At 36.0% G+C, this 17314-nt stretch overlaps 1 protein-coding gene across 1 annotated transcript in view; it reads left to right on the top strand.

Moving 5' to 3' along the window:
- Window positions 1-17314, top strand: part of PARPBP (PARP1 binding protein) — a 39670-nt gene that overhangs the window by 9910 nt on the left and 12446 nt on the right. Inside the window, exons 5-7 of the mRNA XM_010005804.1 lie at window positions 884-1038; window positions 13943-14126; window positions 17140-17312. Of these exons, the coding sequence (XP_010004106.1) occupies window positions 884-1038; window positions 13943-14126; window positions 17140-17312 (512 nt within the window). The remainder of the gene's footprint in view (window positions 1-883; window positions 1039-13942; window positions 14127-17139; window positions 17313-17314) is intronic.

The raw sequence follows: 17314 nt of genomic DNA, 5'->3' as shown, positions 1-17314 counted from the left end.
GAAGTTGTCTTTTCTGGTGTCTGTGTCTTGTAGAACTCTTGCAAGGCCAGAATACTTTCCATTGGGAAGGCAAGATTCTATGGACTGTACTTGATCCACAACAAATTTTTAGTATAAAGGCAGGTTTATTTTATTTGCTAGCGTAATTCCAGTTCTTTCCAGTCCTAAGAGCTTTATGATTTAGCCATATAGTCTGAAATGAAATTTTTTACAGAATTAATATTACTGAATCTGTTTCAAGCACATTGGATTGTTATCTTTACCTTTCATCTTTCTGGAGAACTGCTAAGCTTTTTATTCTGACTGATGCCTTAAATTCTGAAGGGTTGTCCTCTAAGGTGTACTGCTTTTGGGACATCTCTTGTTTTCCGTTTCTTTACAGTATATAAAAATATACGGAAGCTTTCAGAATTGGGACCTGTGATGGCAGAGGCTTTAACTGTCACAACTATTTAGAAGGTTAATTTTCACCTGTGGAAAGCAGTATACTTCTAAAGTCAACTTTACATGCTTATGTTAAAATTCTACTTGGGTGATAGACAGCCCTCTGAATATAAAAGTAAGTTTTTTGAGGTCAGCAGGAGCATTTAAGCAGAAGCAGCAACAAAAAAATTCTGTACCTTGTGTTAATAGTTTTTTCTAAACTGTTAAAAGACCAAAGTAAATATCAAATTAGCCAGGTCATTTTCACTTTGATTTTTTATACTGCTGCACTGTTTAAGTATTGATCTTGCAAATATTTATGGTGAGATGTACAAAGCTTGTCATTAAGAGTCTATTGATTTCAGTTAAATTGTATCTGCTGTCATGCAGATATTATACACTGTTTGCAAATCATTTTGTGTTTCTACAGTTTCACATTTCTGAATATTTTTCCTAATAGATGGCAACATCTTTTGTCCGAACTGTAGAACTTGGAGGAAGAGGCTGTGCGTCTTCATTATTTGATCCTTTAAGAGTCCATGTAAAGGGGCTTTCAGACTTTGTTAATTTTATTGACAAGCTTCAAGAAATTGTTGGTGAAATCTTAAATCCAAGGTAATAGAATTTCTGTTATGTTTTTGTCTTGTTGAGCACCTTTTTTTTTTTTTTGTACACGTGTCTTGAGGAGGGGGAATGAAAGAAAATCTAATTATTAATGCAGAGTCAGCGTTTACAACTTAAACCTTATTAGAAAATTTAAATATTTGAAAAACAATTGGCATAAGCTTATGGATTTTTTGAGGCTACTTGTATTAATTTTTTATCAAATCAATGGATGTATGACAATGTGGGTAGTCCCCTGGTTGTAGATTAACTTCCCAACACTTCAGTCTTGTGGGTCTGGTAAGTACATAAGCTGGTATGTGCTTTACTTCCTCTTGCTCATTGATTACTTCCTTTTTGTGATTTCATTGTATATAACCTTATATAAAGAAATCTTTATTGCTGCTGACAAATTACAACATTGGTTATCTATTATTTTAAACTAATAAGTAATTATTCTTATTATTGGCTTAGGAAAGATCTGGTGAAGTAACTGGTGTTGAATGTTTTTGAAGACCTGAAGTTAGTCTTTTGGGCAGGCTTATAAATGAGAGATTAATTAGAGAGAAATTTAAGTATAAGACAGGAATTTGAATTGGTAATGCCAGCAGTAGTATAAAGAGAAGAGCAATTTCTTTGAGCCTTAGAGAAGTTTGTATTTTTTTAATTTATAATCAGTTATTTTACTAAACTTAACTTTAGCAAATCAGCTGTAATAGTTCTGTCCTTGATACTAAAACAACTTTTTTTTTTTTTATTTGAATCGAGTCTAATCTACACACATTGAAAAAAAAAATGTTATGAACAAACAAGTTGTTTTGCAGTTCTTGTTTGTTTGTTTGTTTACTTTTTAATTCTCCTTTTTTCTTTCATTTCAACATCCTGGATGCCAGCGACATATTGTCTGTCCTGATGATTAAAGAGAACTTTTGACTCATCAAAAAATTCTTACAAATCTCTGGAATTATGAAATAGTTCATGCTTACCTCTCCTCATTCTCTAGATGTCTAGCATCAGAAGAAATCACTAATATTTCAAGAATCAGTAGCATGGACTTCCCTTAAAGTTTGGGGATGCTGTAAAACTTAGAAGCCTACAACTATTTATAGATTTTGTACATACAAGACTTGGATCTTGGATCTTGGATCTGTACATACAAGACTTGGATCTTGGATCTGTATCTTGGATCCAGTAAATAACTTGGATATTCTAATTTTTGTGCATGTTTCTTGCCAAGAAACATCAATGTTGTATGTGTCTGTGAAGTGGATGATTATTCTACATCTGAGGATCTGGAAACTCTTTTCTATTGATATAATGAAAAAGTGAAGTACTAATTCGTCATTCTGGAAATCCTTCTCTTTTAGGCCAGACAATACTGCTTCCTGCATCTGGAAAGATCTTACTTACTCTGTTTCTGTAATGCATTTTTTCAAATTTGTGAAAGATGAGTGTGACTTAAAACTGAATGATGGAAAGGCATTTATCTTATTGGTAACTGCACTTTTTGGTTCATATAGATGCTTGTGTATGTATACATAGATGTACTTTAAAAATTCCTGCTTATTTCTGTAGAGTAGCAAAGTTGGTAGGTGAGCTGTATATTTTCTTTTTGAATTGGGTCCTGACTTCACAGAATACTGACCACTAGGTGACACTATTGCACAGCTCACATTCATAGTTGTTTAGCTTTAAAGTTAACTGTATTGTTTCGTTCAACACACTCTGTTACTTTGGAATGAGTCTTCATTTCAGGTCCATGAGTAGTCAACTGTGGAAGTTATACAGCTTGACTTTGTCATGGAAGTTTACAGGGAAAATGCTAGTTCTTATGTGCTGCCCTTGTGAAGCTGTGATTTCAACTGGAGATGCAGTAGTATTTTGGGGAGGGAAGAGGAGGGAAAACATTTAAGACTTTATCTGGTCTTGTGCTGAATAGTTGGGGTTAATTGGATAGTGTTCATACAGACCTGGATTTTTGTGTTCTACAGTTGCTGGAAGGGTGTGCAAGTCTATGGAAGACATTGTCTATAGGACTCCTGAAACCTAGGATCATGGAATAATTCAGGTTGGAAGGAACATCAGGAACTTTTTTGTTCAACATCCTGCTTGAAGCAGGATCAATGATGGGGTCAGCTTATGTTAATCAGGGCTTTATCCAGTCAAGCTTGGTGCAGTATCCATCCTTGGAAATTTTCAAAAAGGAGCTCTTGGCAACCTCTTCCACTGCTTGAATGTCCTTATGGTGAGAAGTGGTTGGTGTTTTTTTTCCATTTATCAGGTTGGGACCTCTCACTGCAATTTATGCCTGTTGTCTCTTTTACTTCCATTAACTGCCAACATGATGAGGAGCCTGGCTCCATCTTTTTGGATACCTTCTTGTGGGTATTGGAAAGCTGTTAGTAGATCCCTCTGAAGCCTTCTCTTCTCCAGACTGAACAAGCTGTTCCCTTAGCTGCTTCTTACAGGGCATGTCTCCCTGACCATGTTGGCAGCCCTCTGCTAAACTTGGTCCAATTTATCAGTGTCTTTCCTGGACTGGGGGGCCCAAAACTGGATGCAGTATTCTAAATTTGATCCAAGGAGTGCTGATTAGAGAGGGATAATCACATTCATCAGACTACTGGCTACGCTGCTGTTGATGCAGCCAAGGATACTGTTGGCCTTCTTTGCTGCCAAGGCACACTCCTGGCTCATGGTTAGCTTGTTGAACATTCACCAAGACTCCTAGGTTCTTTTACTTAAAGCTGCTTCCCAGCCTATGTCATTACAAAAGGTTATCCCTGTCCAAGACTTTGTATGTCCTCTTGGATTTCATATGGTTCCTGTTAGACCATTCCTCCCATTTGTTTAATTATCTCTGCATAGCAGCTCTGCCCTCAAACATATTGACCATTCTATCCAATTTAGTCTAATCTGCAAACTTGATGAGCATGTATTTTTATCATTAAGTCACTGCCAAATATATTTAAGAGAAAAAAACCCAACGGGTTCTAGGATAGACCTCTATGGCACTCCATTTGTAGCTGGCCTCAGATACCATACAAGATGTTCGCTACCTTCTGAGCCTGATCATCTAACCAGTTTTCAACTCATCTATTTGTCTATCCATCCAGACTGTAACATCCAAACCTATATGTCGCTACAATCAAGGTAAATGGCATCCACCATTCTCCTCTGGTCTGCAAAACCAGTTTCATTTCATTTCATTATAGGAGGCAAACAGATCGGTCAGATGTAATTTACACTTGATAAATCCATGCTTACATCTACCAGCCACCACCTAATTCTTCATAGGCCCAGAAATGTTTTTTTGGAGAACTTTTTACATTATTTTTCAGGGGACAAAGTGAGGTTGATGAACCTGTTGTTCCCTAAACTATCCTTTTGGTCTTTTTGCAAACATTTGCTTTTCTCCATTTGTCATGGACCTCCCTGATCACCAATGACTTTTTAGAGATAGAGTGGCCTTACGAGGACATCAGGTAATTCTATTAGTGCTCTTGGATGCAGCCCATTTGGTTTTATGGCCTTATGTGCACTCAGTTCTGTCAAGTAAATCCTGACTTAATCCTTATCCACTGCTGGGAGTTTGTGTCTGAAAACTTTGTCTAATCAGAGGCCTGGGAGGCCATGTTGGTGAAGACTGAGGCAAAGAAGGCATTGAGTACCTCAGTTTTAGCTGTGTCCACTGTTGCAAAATCTCCTGCCTTTCAGCAAAGGTGCCCATTTTTCTTGTTCAGTGTTTTAATACAAAAGGAGCAGGTGATGCTGTTTTAACATTCCCTGCAAGTCTCAACTCGACTGAGCTTTGGCTTTCTTATCAACATCCCTAAAATGCCCAGGCAATGTTTCTAGAGTATATCTTTGTAATTTGTCCATTCTTCATGATCCTGTTTAAAGCCTTTTTGCATTGAAGCTTTGTCGTCACTTCATTGTTTAGCCAAGCTGGTCTATTGGTATTTCTACACATTTTCCTGAGTATTGTGATGGTCTGTTTATGCTTATAATATGCTGTCATTAATAACATGTCAGCTTTCCTAAGCTCCTTTGCTTTCCAGAACTTTCTCATGTGGGATTCCATCTACCAGTTCACTGAAGAAGCTGAAATCTGCTCTCCTAGAGTCACAGTCTGTACTTTGCTACTTGCTTTCTTCACCCTCCCAGGATCTTCAGCTCCATTACTTCATGATTGCTACAGCTAAGCCCGCTATTGATTTTTTTTTTTCTCCACATCACTGACCAATTCTTCCTTGTTAATAAATAGCAGACCCAGCTGTGTGTAACACCCCTGTGTGCCACCCATCCGGTATTGTATTCATGCTTAGCAGCACTCCAGATGTCAGGCTGTCCCACTGTGTCTTGGTTAATCCAGTGAAGCTGCAGTTCTGTAACTATTAGGAGCTTATATTTCTTTTAACTAGTTTTATTGTGTTTTACTGGATAAATATCTTTACACTGTTTTAGAGTATTTGCAATGTGCTGTTTCTCAGTAAAATGCTGAAAACTTAAACCACTCTAAACTTAGTTTCTCAACTCATAGCATCATTGAAACAAAGAAAAAGAATATTTTGGTGTTTAAATGTTTACAGTTAAAAGTTACTGATTATAGAGAATGAGCCAAATCAAGGCTATATTGCCATTCTACGAAATTAACATTATGCTTGTGACTTAATTTAAAATGTTATTTTATTTTGAAGAAATAGAAAAATATCAGAGGCTTATATAAGAAAACAATAATTTTATAGGAAAAAAAATCTTTAACATTTTTCCCTGAAATTGGCACTTCAAGGACTAATTTGCTTTAACATAATTTCGAAGTGAATTATCTGCCTTACCTACACACTTAACTTTATAATGGAAATCCTGATATACTTTAATCTGATTGTCTTCATTTAGACTTACTGTTGAGAATGTTTTAAAGTATATTTAGAATTAAATAATTTTTAAACTGTTGTTTTATTGGCTTTGCAAGAAAATAGAAAGCTTTGTTTGAAAAAGTTTCTCTTGAGGGTAAGTCTGACTTAAGATATCGCAGTTTGAGTGTATGTCTTAAGTGCTTCAATTGTGCAATACTGCATTTAATTCAATTGTGATTTTAATGTAATTTGCTGTCCCTTTCCTTAACTTCCTAATTTAGACTGGTGCTTCAGGGTAAACTGACCATTATGTACTGGATTGTGAAATTCAAATATAGTCCCTTAATTAAAAAGAAGGCATGGAGGCTGTGGTTTCATGGCACTTGTATATCAGAGCTGGATTGAAAAAATCTTATGCCATCACACAGATAGCAAACTACTATTTCATCTGTTTTCATGGCTTCCCTATAATCTAGATTTGAGATGCAGTCTGGCAGCTCCCTGCCCTTAATTCCAATCCTGATAATTTTCAGTAAATTGCAGGAAAGTGATTGTGTCTAGAGGGAGCCTTTAAGTTGGATGTGTTATGGTGGGACAGTGGAACTGTAGCATGGAACATGCATGGCTTTTCATCAAGAATCTTATTCTGAGAATACTTGTTTATTTTTAGTAGCTTCCTTACTGGAATTGAGGAGCATTGCTTGTTAGGGAGAATTTCCAAAATTAATCTTGGTGAGAGCAGACACTGTCGGAACACCAATGCTGTTATTTGCACTAAGTTTTTTGGGAATGTACCAGATCTGTTAGATGATGGCTCTTTCTGAGGAATAGTCACTAAGGATTCTTTCACCAAACTGAAAGATATAAATTGTTGTCAATACATCAAAGGCTGCTGCGGCAATATGGAAAGATGCTGAGCAGCAGAATATATATATATATATATATATATATATATATGTTTTTTTGCTGTGATTTTATTGTGGATCTAATAAACTGCTTAACTCTGAAGGACCTAAGGTTACATATTCACCTAATATTTAGTTAAAAAAATTAGAGTAATAATGTATGCATCCATTGTTTGAGGTGGAATTTTTTAGTAACATGAGTATTTTGACAGTTACTTTTTTCTTTTACAGATATATTTAAAATCCAGATAAGTTCACTGACACAATTTTATTGTTGAAATTTTGAAATCTGCATCAACGTGAACTTCCGATTTTAAAAAAATTATGAATATAGCATAATTATTAAATTCATTTGGTTTGCTTTAAAGCACAGTTATTGTTCTGTTAAAAGCATTTGTATGTTGTATTGTTTTAGATAAATTTTATCCCACTCTTCTACCCAGGTAGATGAAGCTCTAGTTGACATCCAGCTTTGTGTTTGCGAATAGAATTAGATTGCTACTCTCTTAATATAGTTATACATTTAAAAATTGGATAGCTGTTCAGTTCTTACTAAGTTCTAAACCAGCTTCCTAAATCCATAAAAAAGTAAAAGGCTGTGATCCCTTTCCACCCTAGGTGTTTTTAATCTGTTTTAAGACATTTATTCCCATTACATAAGTCAGATTGTCACATATTTGTCATCTATTTTTTGCCTCTGTTGGAGAAGTTGAAATGAATTAATAAAAATATTGGCCTTAGTATAATAGAATTTTGATATATTCTCTTTGTTCTTGGAATAGGCTTCAGGAGGCTGTTCTGTTTTTTATCAAGCTTTGAATATTGTCCGTATCTTCAACACCTTATTTTTTTTCTTCTGTATGCTACTTTAGTCTTCTCCACAAAAGATGTATTTCCAGAAAATAAAAAGTCCTTCTGGATCATAGTAACTTTGCACACTAAGGCCCCAGTTCTGTAAGAAGAGCTCTTGCTGATGTAATTGGTATTTTAGGTAAGCAAAGGAACTTGTTTATGTGATAATCTCAGCAGGAACAAAATAGACAAGTCATGCAGTTAGTTTCTTAGAAATTAGTTACCTCAACATAAGAAAAAATGGTTTGATAAGGAAAATGAGATAGAAGTAGGTAGGACCAGGGCACAGATGATGTAAAGCAAAAGGATTCAAGACCTGAGAATATTTTTAGTAGAAACAGCCAGTGATAGAAGATACAGTTTATACAATACCTAGTTAAAAGGTAGAGTTTTACATAGTACTATTTTTTTTCAAACTCCCTTTAGAAGCATTGATGCAAATTTTTAGTGGGTGATGTATTTCACCTTCATGTAGATACCTATTTTTCTCTGACTACAAGACAGTTGAGATGATTCCCACCTGAACCATCTACTCTTTTTTCAGTGCTGGTTCATGCTGAAGATGGTAAGCTATTCCTTCTGTCAGTTAATGTAAAATGTTTGGGGGCTTCTTAAATAAATCCCCAAATGTTAACTGAACTTTGTAAAACTAAATAGAAGTTGCCAGTGAAGTTTTAGTTCAGTTGCATGAGATGCATGCATTAACATAGTCTTTATGCTTTCCCATCATCCACCCACCCAGCAGTCCTGGCTTTTGTGGATAGGAATAAGAGTGTAAATTGAGACTGTGTAATCAACGATCATTGTGTTTTGGACTGTTTCCAGCTGCTGAAGCAAATGAAGAATAGTACAAGCCATCAAAAAATGGAAAAGATGCTTAGTTCTTGCTCTCTTCTGCTATGAATTTACAATGGGATACCGGACTGACATGCTGATGGTCAAATTTGGACTTTGCTGAGTCTACTGAGTTGAAGATTGCCTCTGTACTGTTGGATTCAGGCTTTTGTATAGATAAAGATTGGTGTTTTTTTTTCTAGTTGAGGTTTCTTTCAGTTCATACCTTTTGAACAAAGAAATATTATTGCACATAACTGAACAAAAGATTGTATTTTCAGTACTTGATGAAACTGCTCCTTTACAACATCTCTCATAGTGGTAACTGACAGATGCTTACTGCTACCTGGCTTTGATAAGAGTCCTCCTTCAACATGGTTTAAAAAAACATGGATGTGAGTCTGAAGCACTTTATAGTAGAATATTTTGTAGCAGCCTATGATCTGAATGAAACATCAGAGAAAGCTTACTAGCGGGCACCCTGACTTGAAAGGGACAAGGTCTCTCCATTTCTCTATTGCCTCAGACAAATGGCATTGCTTTGTTGAATGTATCAAGTTCATTCTTGAATCCAATTAGATTTCTTGCTCCTCTCAGAATTAAGAACTAAAATTCTTAACTTTTGCAGCTTTAAAATTATCTGAAGACATATTGCCCATATAATTCAATATTCAAAACAAAACTTGGTTGCCCTTCTAGCTGTGAGGAACTACAAAGCTGATAACAGTTTTCAACCCTATTCTATTCATAGAAACCTTTTTCTAGTACAATGTCAAATATTTTAAAGTTCATTTAGATTCAGCTCATTTTCTGCAAAGTATAAAACTATAGAAGAGTAATATCAGAGCAATCTGACATAAGGTCTCCTTTTTGAAAAAAACCCAACAAGACCCAACAAAAAAAAAACCCTAAAAAACCCTGCAAGCAAACCAACCCCCAAAAGGCCAAGTTGCATTTTTACATTTTCCTTTTGTCTTTATGTTAATAATTTTAAACCACTAGCAACCGGTTAACTTATTTGATTGCTTCAAATAAAGCAGTTTCATCTTCAAGAAGGTTATTTCTTAAGTTGTTTTTTGATCCAGTGAATTGTCTTTTCTAGGAAAGGATGATAGTCTTTTATCTCCCACAGAAAAGACTCGAAAAACATGGGCAGAGCCCTAGTCATTTCTTTTTGTGCCCTACATGGCATATATAAGAGATGAAAGAATCCCTCTCCTCCTGAGACAGGTTTGACTGTACTTTTTTGAAACAGATAGATACGGTTAGTTAGGACTTCTGTGGTAGGCTTTGAAATATTCATGAAATATCACATATAAGGTGGATTCAACATTTTGTAAATACATTCAGGACTAATAAAGCAAACCACACAATGTAACCTATTTTGTTATATCCTGGTGTGGAATGCCATAAGCTGTAGCACAGTATTTCATTACTAATCCACACACGTTAGATCAGCATTTTATATCTTGGCCTGTTTATATAAATTCTAGTTCAAGTATGAATAAACTTTTCTTTGCTCTGGTTCATGCCGTGTATATCTGATAGACTCTTTCCTGGAAAAGAAGAGAAAGAAAGATTAACTTTACTTCTAATAGTGAATATTCTTAGTTGGCATTGGGTAGCAGAGGCAAGAAATAAACATAGCAAGTGTTTCTATAATAGTTTTTTTGTTGTGTCGTTTTGGTTTTTTTCCTCAGTGAAAAGCTACAAGGTAATGGAGTCAAACAGAGCATAGCATTTAAATTAAAGGCATAATTGTCTTAATTAACTGCTGCATACTAATGCCCAGTGCTATACATATAATAATACTTTTTATTCCAGCATATATACATGTATATATATGCAAAACATGTGGAAATTATAATGATGTAGATAAGCTGAAAGTATCTGTAAGCAGAAGCAGCTGAACCTGGCTTTCAAAGACAATTTCAGTCAATTCCTTTACTTGTTTTCTTGTCTTTGGAGTTCTAGGTGTAACACAGTATTTATGGAACAGATACTATTCATTTAATACAATGCTTTTCTCATTTGAGGTTATTATTTTGGAAAGCATCAGTTTAGGGCTGAGGGAAATAAAGCAGTTTGACAAAAAGCATCAGGAGACTTGGCTGCAGTTTCTACATGCAGAACTTCTCTTCAGCAGTGCTCTCTTCTATGTCTTGACCACTTGCACTGGATGATTTTTTTCATCACTTTGAACGTGTCTTTCTCTTGTGGTTAGACTAAATTGTGGGGTTTGGAACTGTCAAGACCAGAGTAGGACAACCCAGGGAGATTCAGATCAGACCCCCTTGCTTTCTAAACTCCTTCTCAGAGAGGAGCCCTGGTGCGGCTGAATCCAACCTTTGTCTCAGACCTTGCCCTTCCAGGGAGAGTGATTGAAATGTCACCGTCTGTTACCCCTTGATCAGATTAAGGTGAAATGACACTCAAGGTCTGTATTTGAATATTAGGTTTACTTAAAGTTATAGAAGGAATACGGATACTTTAAGTATTATCTTAGGCTGCATGATCATCAAGGGTGACAATTAGATCACACTACATACATGCTTAAGCTGCACAACCTAGTTACCTTGTTTTGCAAGGATGAGCAAGCATGTTTGAGTCATAAGCCTGAGCAGCTGGAATGGACCTCCACCCATCCTTATCTCAACTGCTGTACCTGCAGCTGAAGGCGGTATGCAGACCATCAGTGTAGTCTCCATCCTCTCAGGCAGGGCTTTTGAGATGCAAACAAAACTTTATTTAGGGGCTACAATGGGGTTTCCACACCAATTCCAGCAAATACAGGTCCTGGGGGCTGGTTCCTTACAGGAGCAAAGGTACACCAGCAACTTTTTTTCTGGTTTTTTTTTGCTGTTTTGTTTTTTTTTTCCCCAAAAACATCCTTTCTAAGATCTGGACACTTTTTGACCTGTATGCAGAGAGATTTTTCTTTTGGCTAAGTGCATATGTTGTGCTTGAATTTTTGCAAAACACAAGTTTTTCTGTATGGCGAGGTCTGTAAATTTAGTGCAAATTGAATAATCTTTAATCTGTAAAAGTTAAAGCTGAGAATTGTGGGGAAATATTTGGTTTTGACCTGGAAAAAAAGCCAAAAAAAAAAGTTTAAAGTTAACTTCAGGTTTTCTAAGTTATTTACGAGTGTCTTGTTCAGCCAGAATAAGGCAAAACAGCAAGGTCTCTGGCACAGTTCCTTCCATGTATTTTAACAGGAAACATATAAACAAACTAGTTTTCCTCTTACTTGACTCCTATTTCTACCTAGCTCTGCCCACTTATTTTATATTTTCTGTGAATGTGGATACAGCTTCATCTCCCAACTGGGATTCTAAAATTCATCTTTAAAATTTCATGTGTACAAAATACACCTTTCTTCCACTTTATGAGACAATGTTTTAGGGTAAGTAGGCAGGATCATGGAGGAAGCCAGTAATCGTGGAGGAAGCTGAAAAATTAATCATCATCTTCGTCTTGGCTATGTCCCCTGGAGTAATAAAGCCATTGCCATTACTTTTTTTTGGTGAAAAAATTCTACCATAGGTGCCAATAGCAGCTCAAGAACTCAGGATGTGTGAAATAAACATAGTGTAGTTTTGTACAGTCCGTGACATAGCTAAATTAAAACTATTGGTGTTTGAGCTAGGCAGACTGATGTTAGGTTACACTCAACATTCTGCATTTCTGCTTTGTTTTGGGCTATAAACCATGTTATAAAGGGGAAAAGAAAGTTAAACCAGTCATTCTGCTGTTAGAAGCAAGATTTAACAGGCTACCCTTTTTAAGGGTTGACCATCCTATCCAATTATTAGATGTTGTAGGAAACTGACAAGTGTTTCTTAAAGTCCGGAAAAAAGGAACTGTCAGCTAATTGGAAAGGGAAGATAGATCAATGCAATAGATCATGAAGCAGGTTGACTACAAAGGAAAAATTCTTAGAGCAGAAGTGCAGAATGAACATAATGGCTTTTATTGCTTTTGCTTGACATTATACTTAGGTTTTACAAAGCTTTAAAAAATATCTGTCAGGAAAGCAGTTTCATTATTAACTTAGCATTGCAAGCATATCTAGCTACATTGGAACTGGTTTTGTCAGAAACATGGTGACTGCAATGGGTGAGGGTTTTTTCCTTGTTTTCATTTGATTTTTGAGTCACTACTGTTACCACAGAGAATCTATTTTACTTTAAGGATATGAAATGTGATTGTGCAACTTCAAAAGAAGGGTCCACAGGCACAGGGTCTTGTCTCTGACACTCGCAATAAATATATGCCTAGAAAGAATGGAGAAAATATTTATGATACTTCTCCCAAGTGCCTTCTCAATCTCTAATTTCAGTTAAGTGTATTTTCTGAACACACAGTTCAACCCATTTTTCCTGGGGATCAGTTTTTTTAAAATAATGGTTTCTTTCTGCCTCTTGTTATGATTTTATGTCATTATTCTTGGATTTGTTATCAGCTGGTATTCAAAGGTGAAAATAATTCTGTATGTTAAAACGTAGGAAATACTCAGTAGAATGCAGTCAATCTGGCAGCCTGTTGCATTTCCATTTTTATAGAATATGTGGATCTTGCAAATGTGAGGGAGCAAGACATGGTGTAGGTCTATCAATATTGCCTATTGGATCATTGTGTGTACAACTGTAGATGCTAATCACTCAAGAGTCTCACTGGGGAGAGACCTGGTAGTTCTAACCCAAAAGTGATCCCAAAAGTAGTCTACCGTGCATATAATGGGCATGGTTCAAGGTATAGGACCACAAAATGAAATTAACAGTCTAAACATAGTTTAGGTGCAATGACAAATGTTTCTTACCCTTCTAGAAGAAGAGTTGAAGTAAAGCCCCTGTGTCAACCAGATTAAATTATTTATATATTTTTATCTCAAACTGTGTGGACATTTCATAATTCAGCCACTAAGTTCTTTTCTATAGGCTTTTTTTCTAGTTGATGAAAAAAGAGATTAATAGTGTTTGCCTTTATGGCAAACAGTGATGTTCATCTCATCTAATTACTATCAATTTAAATAAAATTAAAAGCAGATTGTTATTTTGAAGCCCTTTCATGAAACACAAAGACTGAAAAAAAAATCTAATAGGCTGTTAAATTGGGATGCATGTTCCAGTGAAACGTTTTGTTTACACTTAACAGCTTATGAGCAACACAGTAACTGTAAGTTTAAATAAAGTACTTTTCTTTGAACTTTTATGGAGAAGTTAGTTTTGTGTTGTAGCTCAGAGTATTAGTAAATGCTGAATTCATTACCTTCCATTATAATCCTTTTTTTTTTTTTAGCAAGCTATTATGTTGGACAATACCGCACTGCTGTTTGATTTAAAAGATCAAAGCTGTTCTCTGAAGAGTTTTGATTAACTGTGAAGACTGGCTATGTTCAACACTAATAGGTGTACTAAAGTGCTGCCAAGATTAATGTGGAGATGACCCTGTGCCTATTTTCAGAATCGCAGGGGGGCGAATTCTGTCAACAGTGAAGATGCATTTGATAAAAGGCCGAAGCAATGGGGATCCTTTCTGTCAGGCAGCAGAGGAAGTTGTAGAAGATCTGGATTTGAAGATTAAAAATATTATCGATTCACAACATGAAGTCTTGACTGCCAGCACTACTGGAGTCAGTCCAGCACGGGTAATGGGACTTCTTTTGTTCTTTTTACTATTTAGCTTTATAAGAAAGCAAATGTGTCTTGCCTGCTTTGTTTCTTCTTTATTTTTTAAAAGGACTTAATATAGAGTATTATCTTTTCCTAGCAGTACAGAGCAGTGCCATTTCCTCTACACTGTGGTTTTAAAGACTTAAGTTTGAGGATTACAGTGTGGATTTCAAAAAGCTGATTTACTTAAACTAAACTTCTTACATCAAAGTTATAAATAAAATACTCTTCAAAATGTAATTTGTTCATGCAGTTGTTATAGATGTAGATACTTGTAACTGTCATGTTTGCCACTAAATTCAAGGTGGTAGAGCTAAAACAAATTTCCAAACAAAAAATCCTCATGGAGGTAAAGATTTGAGAATATGTACCAGTAATTTTGATTTAAATACCCAGGGTTTAGTTAGCTCCACATCAAGTATTTCTAAGGGTAAGGCATTCAAAATAAAGTAAAATATGAAAGAAGTCAAAAACATGGTTAAATGTGGAATGGGAGGGGAATAAAAATAACCCCAAACCATCAACCTAGAAGTTTCTCTTTTAGTGTTTCAAGACACTAATGAAGCTATTAATGATTTTTGTTTTGTGGAAGGAATCAGAATATTTAAGAACTTTAAGTCACATGTAGAGACCAGAATACAGGCTTTCTTTTTGTGGTTTCTGTGCTTTAATTTTTAAAAAATTGTAGTCAGATTTCCAATATGCTTTTTCTTCTATGGGAGAGCTCAAGCCAGCCAGACCGTAGTGGCTAGATAGACTGGTGTTTCCAATGTTTTCCAAGTATGTGTTTCCAGTGACTGGCTGGAGTATATACTTCCTCATTGTCGTGTTTCCCCTCAAGCTTTCATCACTGGACTTCCCTGTTTCCCTTACATTCCCTTATTTGCTTTTCTCCTGGCAGTGGCAGTTTTCTTTCAGCATTACTCAGTTTTCATGCAAATACCTGTTTTATAAGAATAGCTTCAGAAAAACTTATTACTTTATGCAGCAGGATGCACTACTTTTTGTTGAAGCCTGTGCAAGTGACTAACTGGACTTGTGATTACTTTCTTCCTGAGAAAATTACTACTGTAAATGGAATCAGATTGTTGTTTCTGGAACTAACCAGAATAGAACAGAATCATCCTGGTTGGAAGGGACCTTGAAGATCATCAAGTCCAATCATAAACTAAACCCCCCTACCATAACCTGATTTACCTGTTCAGTGCTTAAATCATGTCACTAAGCACTATATCTACATTTCTTTTAAATACTTCCAGGGATGCTGATTCCACCACCTCCCTGGGCAGCCCGTTCCACTGTCCAACCACTCTTTTAGTTAAAGAAATTCTTTCTAATATCCAGTCTAAATCTCCCCTGGTGAAGCTTCAGGCCATTTCCTTTTGTCCTGTCATTATTCACTTGAGAGAAGAGGCCAACTCCCACCTCCCTACAACCTCCTTTCAGGTAGTTGTAGACAGCAATGAGGTCTCCCCTCAGCCTCCTCTTCTTCAGACTAAACAATCCCAGTTCCCTCAGCCTCTCCTCATAGGGTCTACTCTCCAGACCATCCACCAGCTTGGTAGCTCTCCTCTGGACACACTCCAGCAACTCAATATCCTTCTTGTAGAAAGGGGCCCAGAACTGCACACAGTACTCAAGGTCTGGAGTAGCTAATGATCACCACCCTTCAAAGACTGGTCATCTATTTTATTGATGAAAAATAATTCACATAATGATTTTAAGCTTAATAATAAGCAAGATTTTTATGGCAAGTGTAGTTGTTTTCCCTGAAGTTCTTATTGTGCCTTGGACAATAGGATTTTAGTCCAAGGTTAGTACAGCAAATTAGTGTTATGGCATGTGAGATTTCTGGAGGTCATCTTTTGCCAGTTAGGAAGTTATGTTATATTACAAAGAGTATGTTTTTTTCCTTTGTGTATAATTAGTCAAGATTATGCCAAATTGATCTTTTCTCATTAAGATAAATGTACTGTGACACACATCACATTTATAAAAATCTATGATGTAGTGTTAAAGTGACTGATGGGTTCATAATAAATTTTAAGGAAATTAAATGGTACTGAAATAGGCCAATTCTGTAAAGCCAAGTAACAACCAAACCATTTCTGTAATTGCTATTTCTAGCTATTGATTATAACTTAAAGTAGCTGACTGACATGTGTTGCTATGGTTTCATGAAAGCTACATACACTAATTGATGTAATCAAATAGAGAGAGAAATAAATTTTGATCTTTTCAAGACAGTGTTTAAAATCAGTTAACTGATTAGATAAATGCAGTTCATTCCTTGCCATGTCCTTCTGAACAAAGGGTACTAAATGTTTCTCTGTATTGGTAAATAAGAAAGGCTACTATTGTGTATTAAGCGCTATATTTCTCTATGGAACTCCTAGTGCTTTTAAAGAAAAATACAGCAAACTTGCAATTCTTGCAGTCCCATAGTGATTGTGGAGTTCTACATCTGTACTGCTGACTATAGCATTGAGCACTTCCAGATATGGATCATTATTTTTTGTAAGGAATTCTTTATCTTTACGGAAAATGGTGAGGAATTCATCTTGTTCCAAACAGGAGGTTGTGCCAAGTACCTCTGTTGTCAAATCTTGGTGGAAATCTCACTTTTAACAGTTAAAACTCCTTTAGCAGATTAAGTTGGTCAGAGAAGTTGGACTTCACCAGATTGTGTTTGTATACAACATAGCACTCAAGTTGCTTGTGAGAAAATAATATGTTAATTTCTGCTGCATAGTTTCTTCACAGATTTGTTTATTTATCTGTGTGACTTGCTCATCAGTGTATACCTCCAGCTGGCAGTGATCTAAACTCTAATTGCTTGGGATGAGGTTCCCCATAAATGCTTCCTGCAAAAGGGAGGAAGGGGCTTCTTGCAACTGTGCTGGTATGGGTTGCTTTTGGAGGTGAGCTGTTGGTCTGACTTGCTGACCTTTGTTATGGTATGTTTCTTTTAATTTTATTTATTTCCAGCCAAAATTGCATTCCATAAATCATGGCACTGCGTACTGTGGCAGAGATACTGTAAAGGCCTTACTAGTTCTTCTGGATGAAGAAGCTGTCAATCCTCCTACCCAGAACAAGGCAGAACTATTATATGATGATGAAAGCTTAAATTTGTTTGGAATCACCTCTGTTTTGACGCTCT

This window comes from Chaetura pelagica, unplaced genomic scaffold, assembly GCF_000747805.2.
Source record: "Chaetura pelagica isolate M959 unplaced genomic scaffold, ChaPel_1.0 scaffold79, whole genome shotgun sequence".
Classification (NCBI taxonomy): domain Eukaryota; kingdom Metazoa; phylum Chordata; class Aves; order Apodiformes; family Apodidae; genus Chaetura; species Chaetura pelagica.
This window is presented reverse-complemented; position numbering and strand designations above follow the sequence as displayed.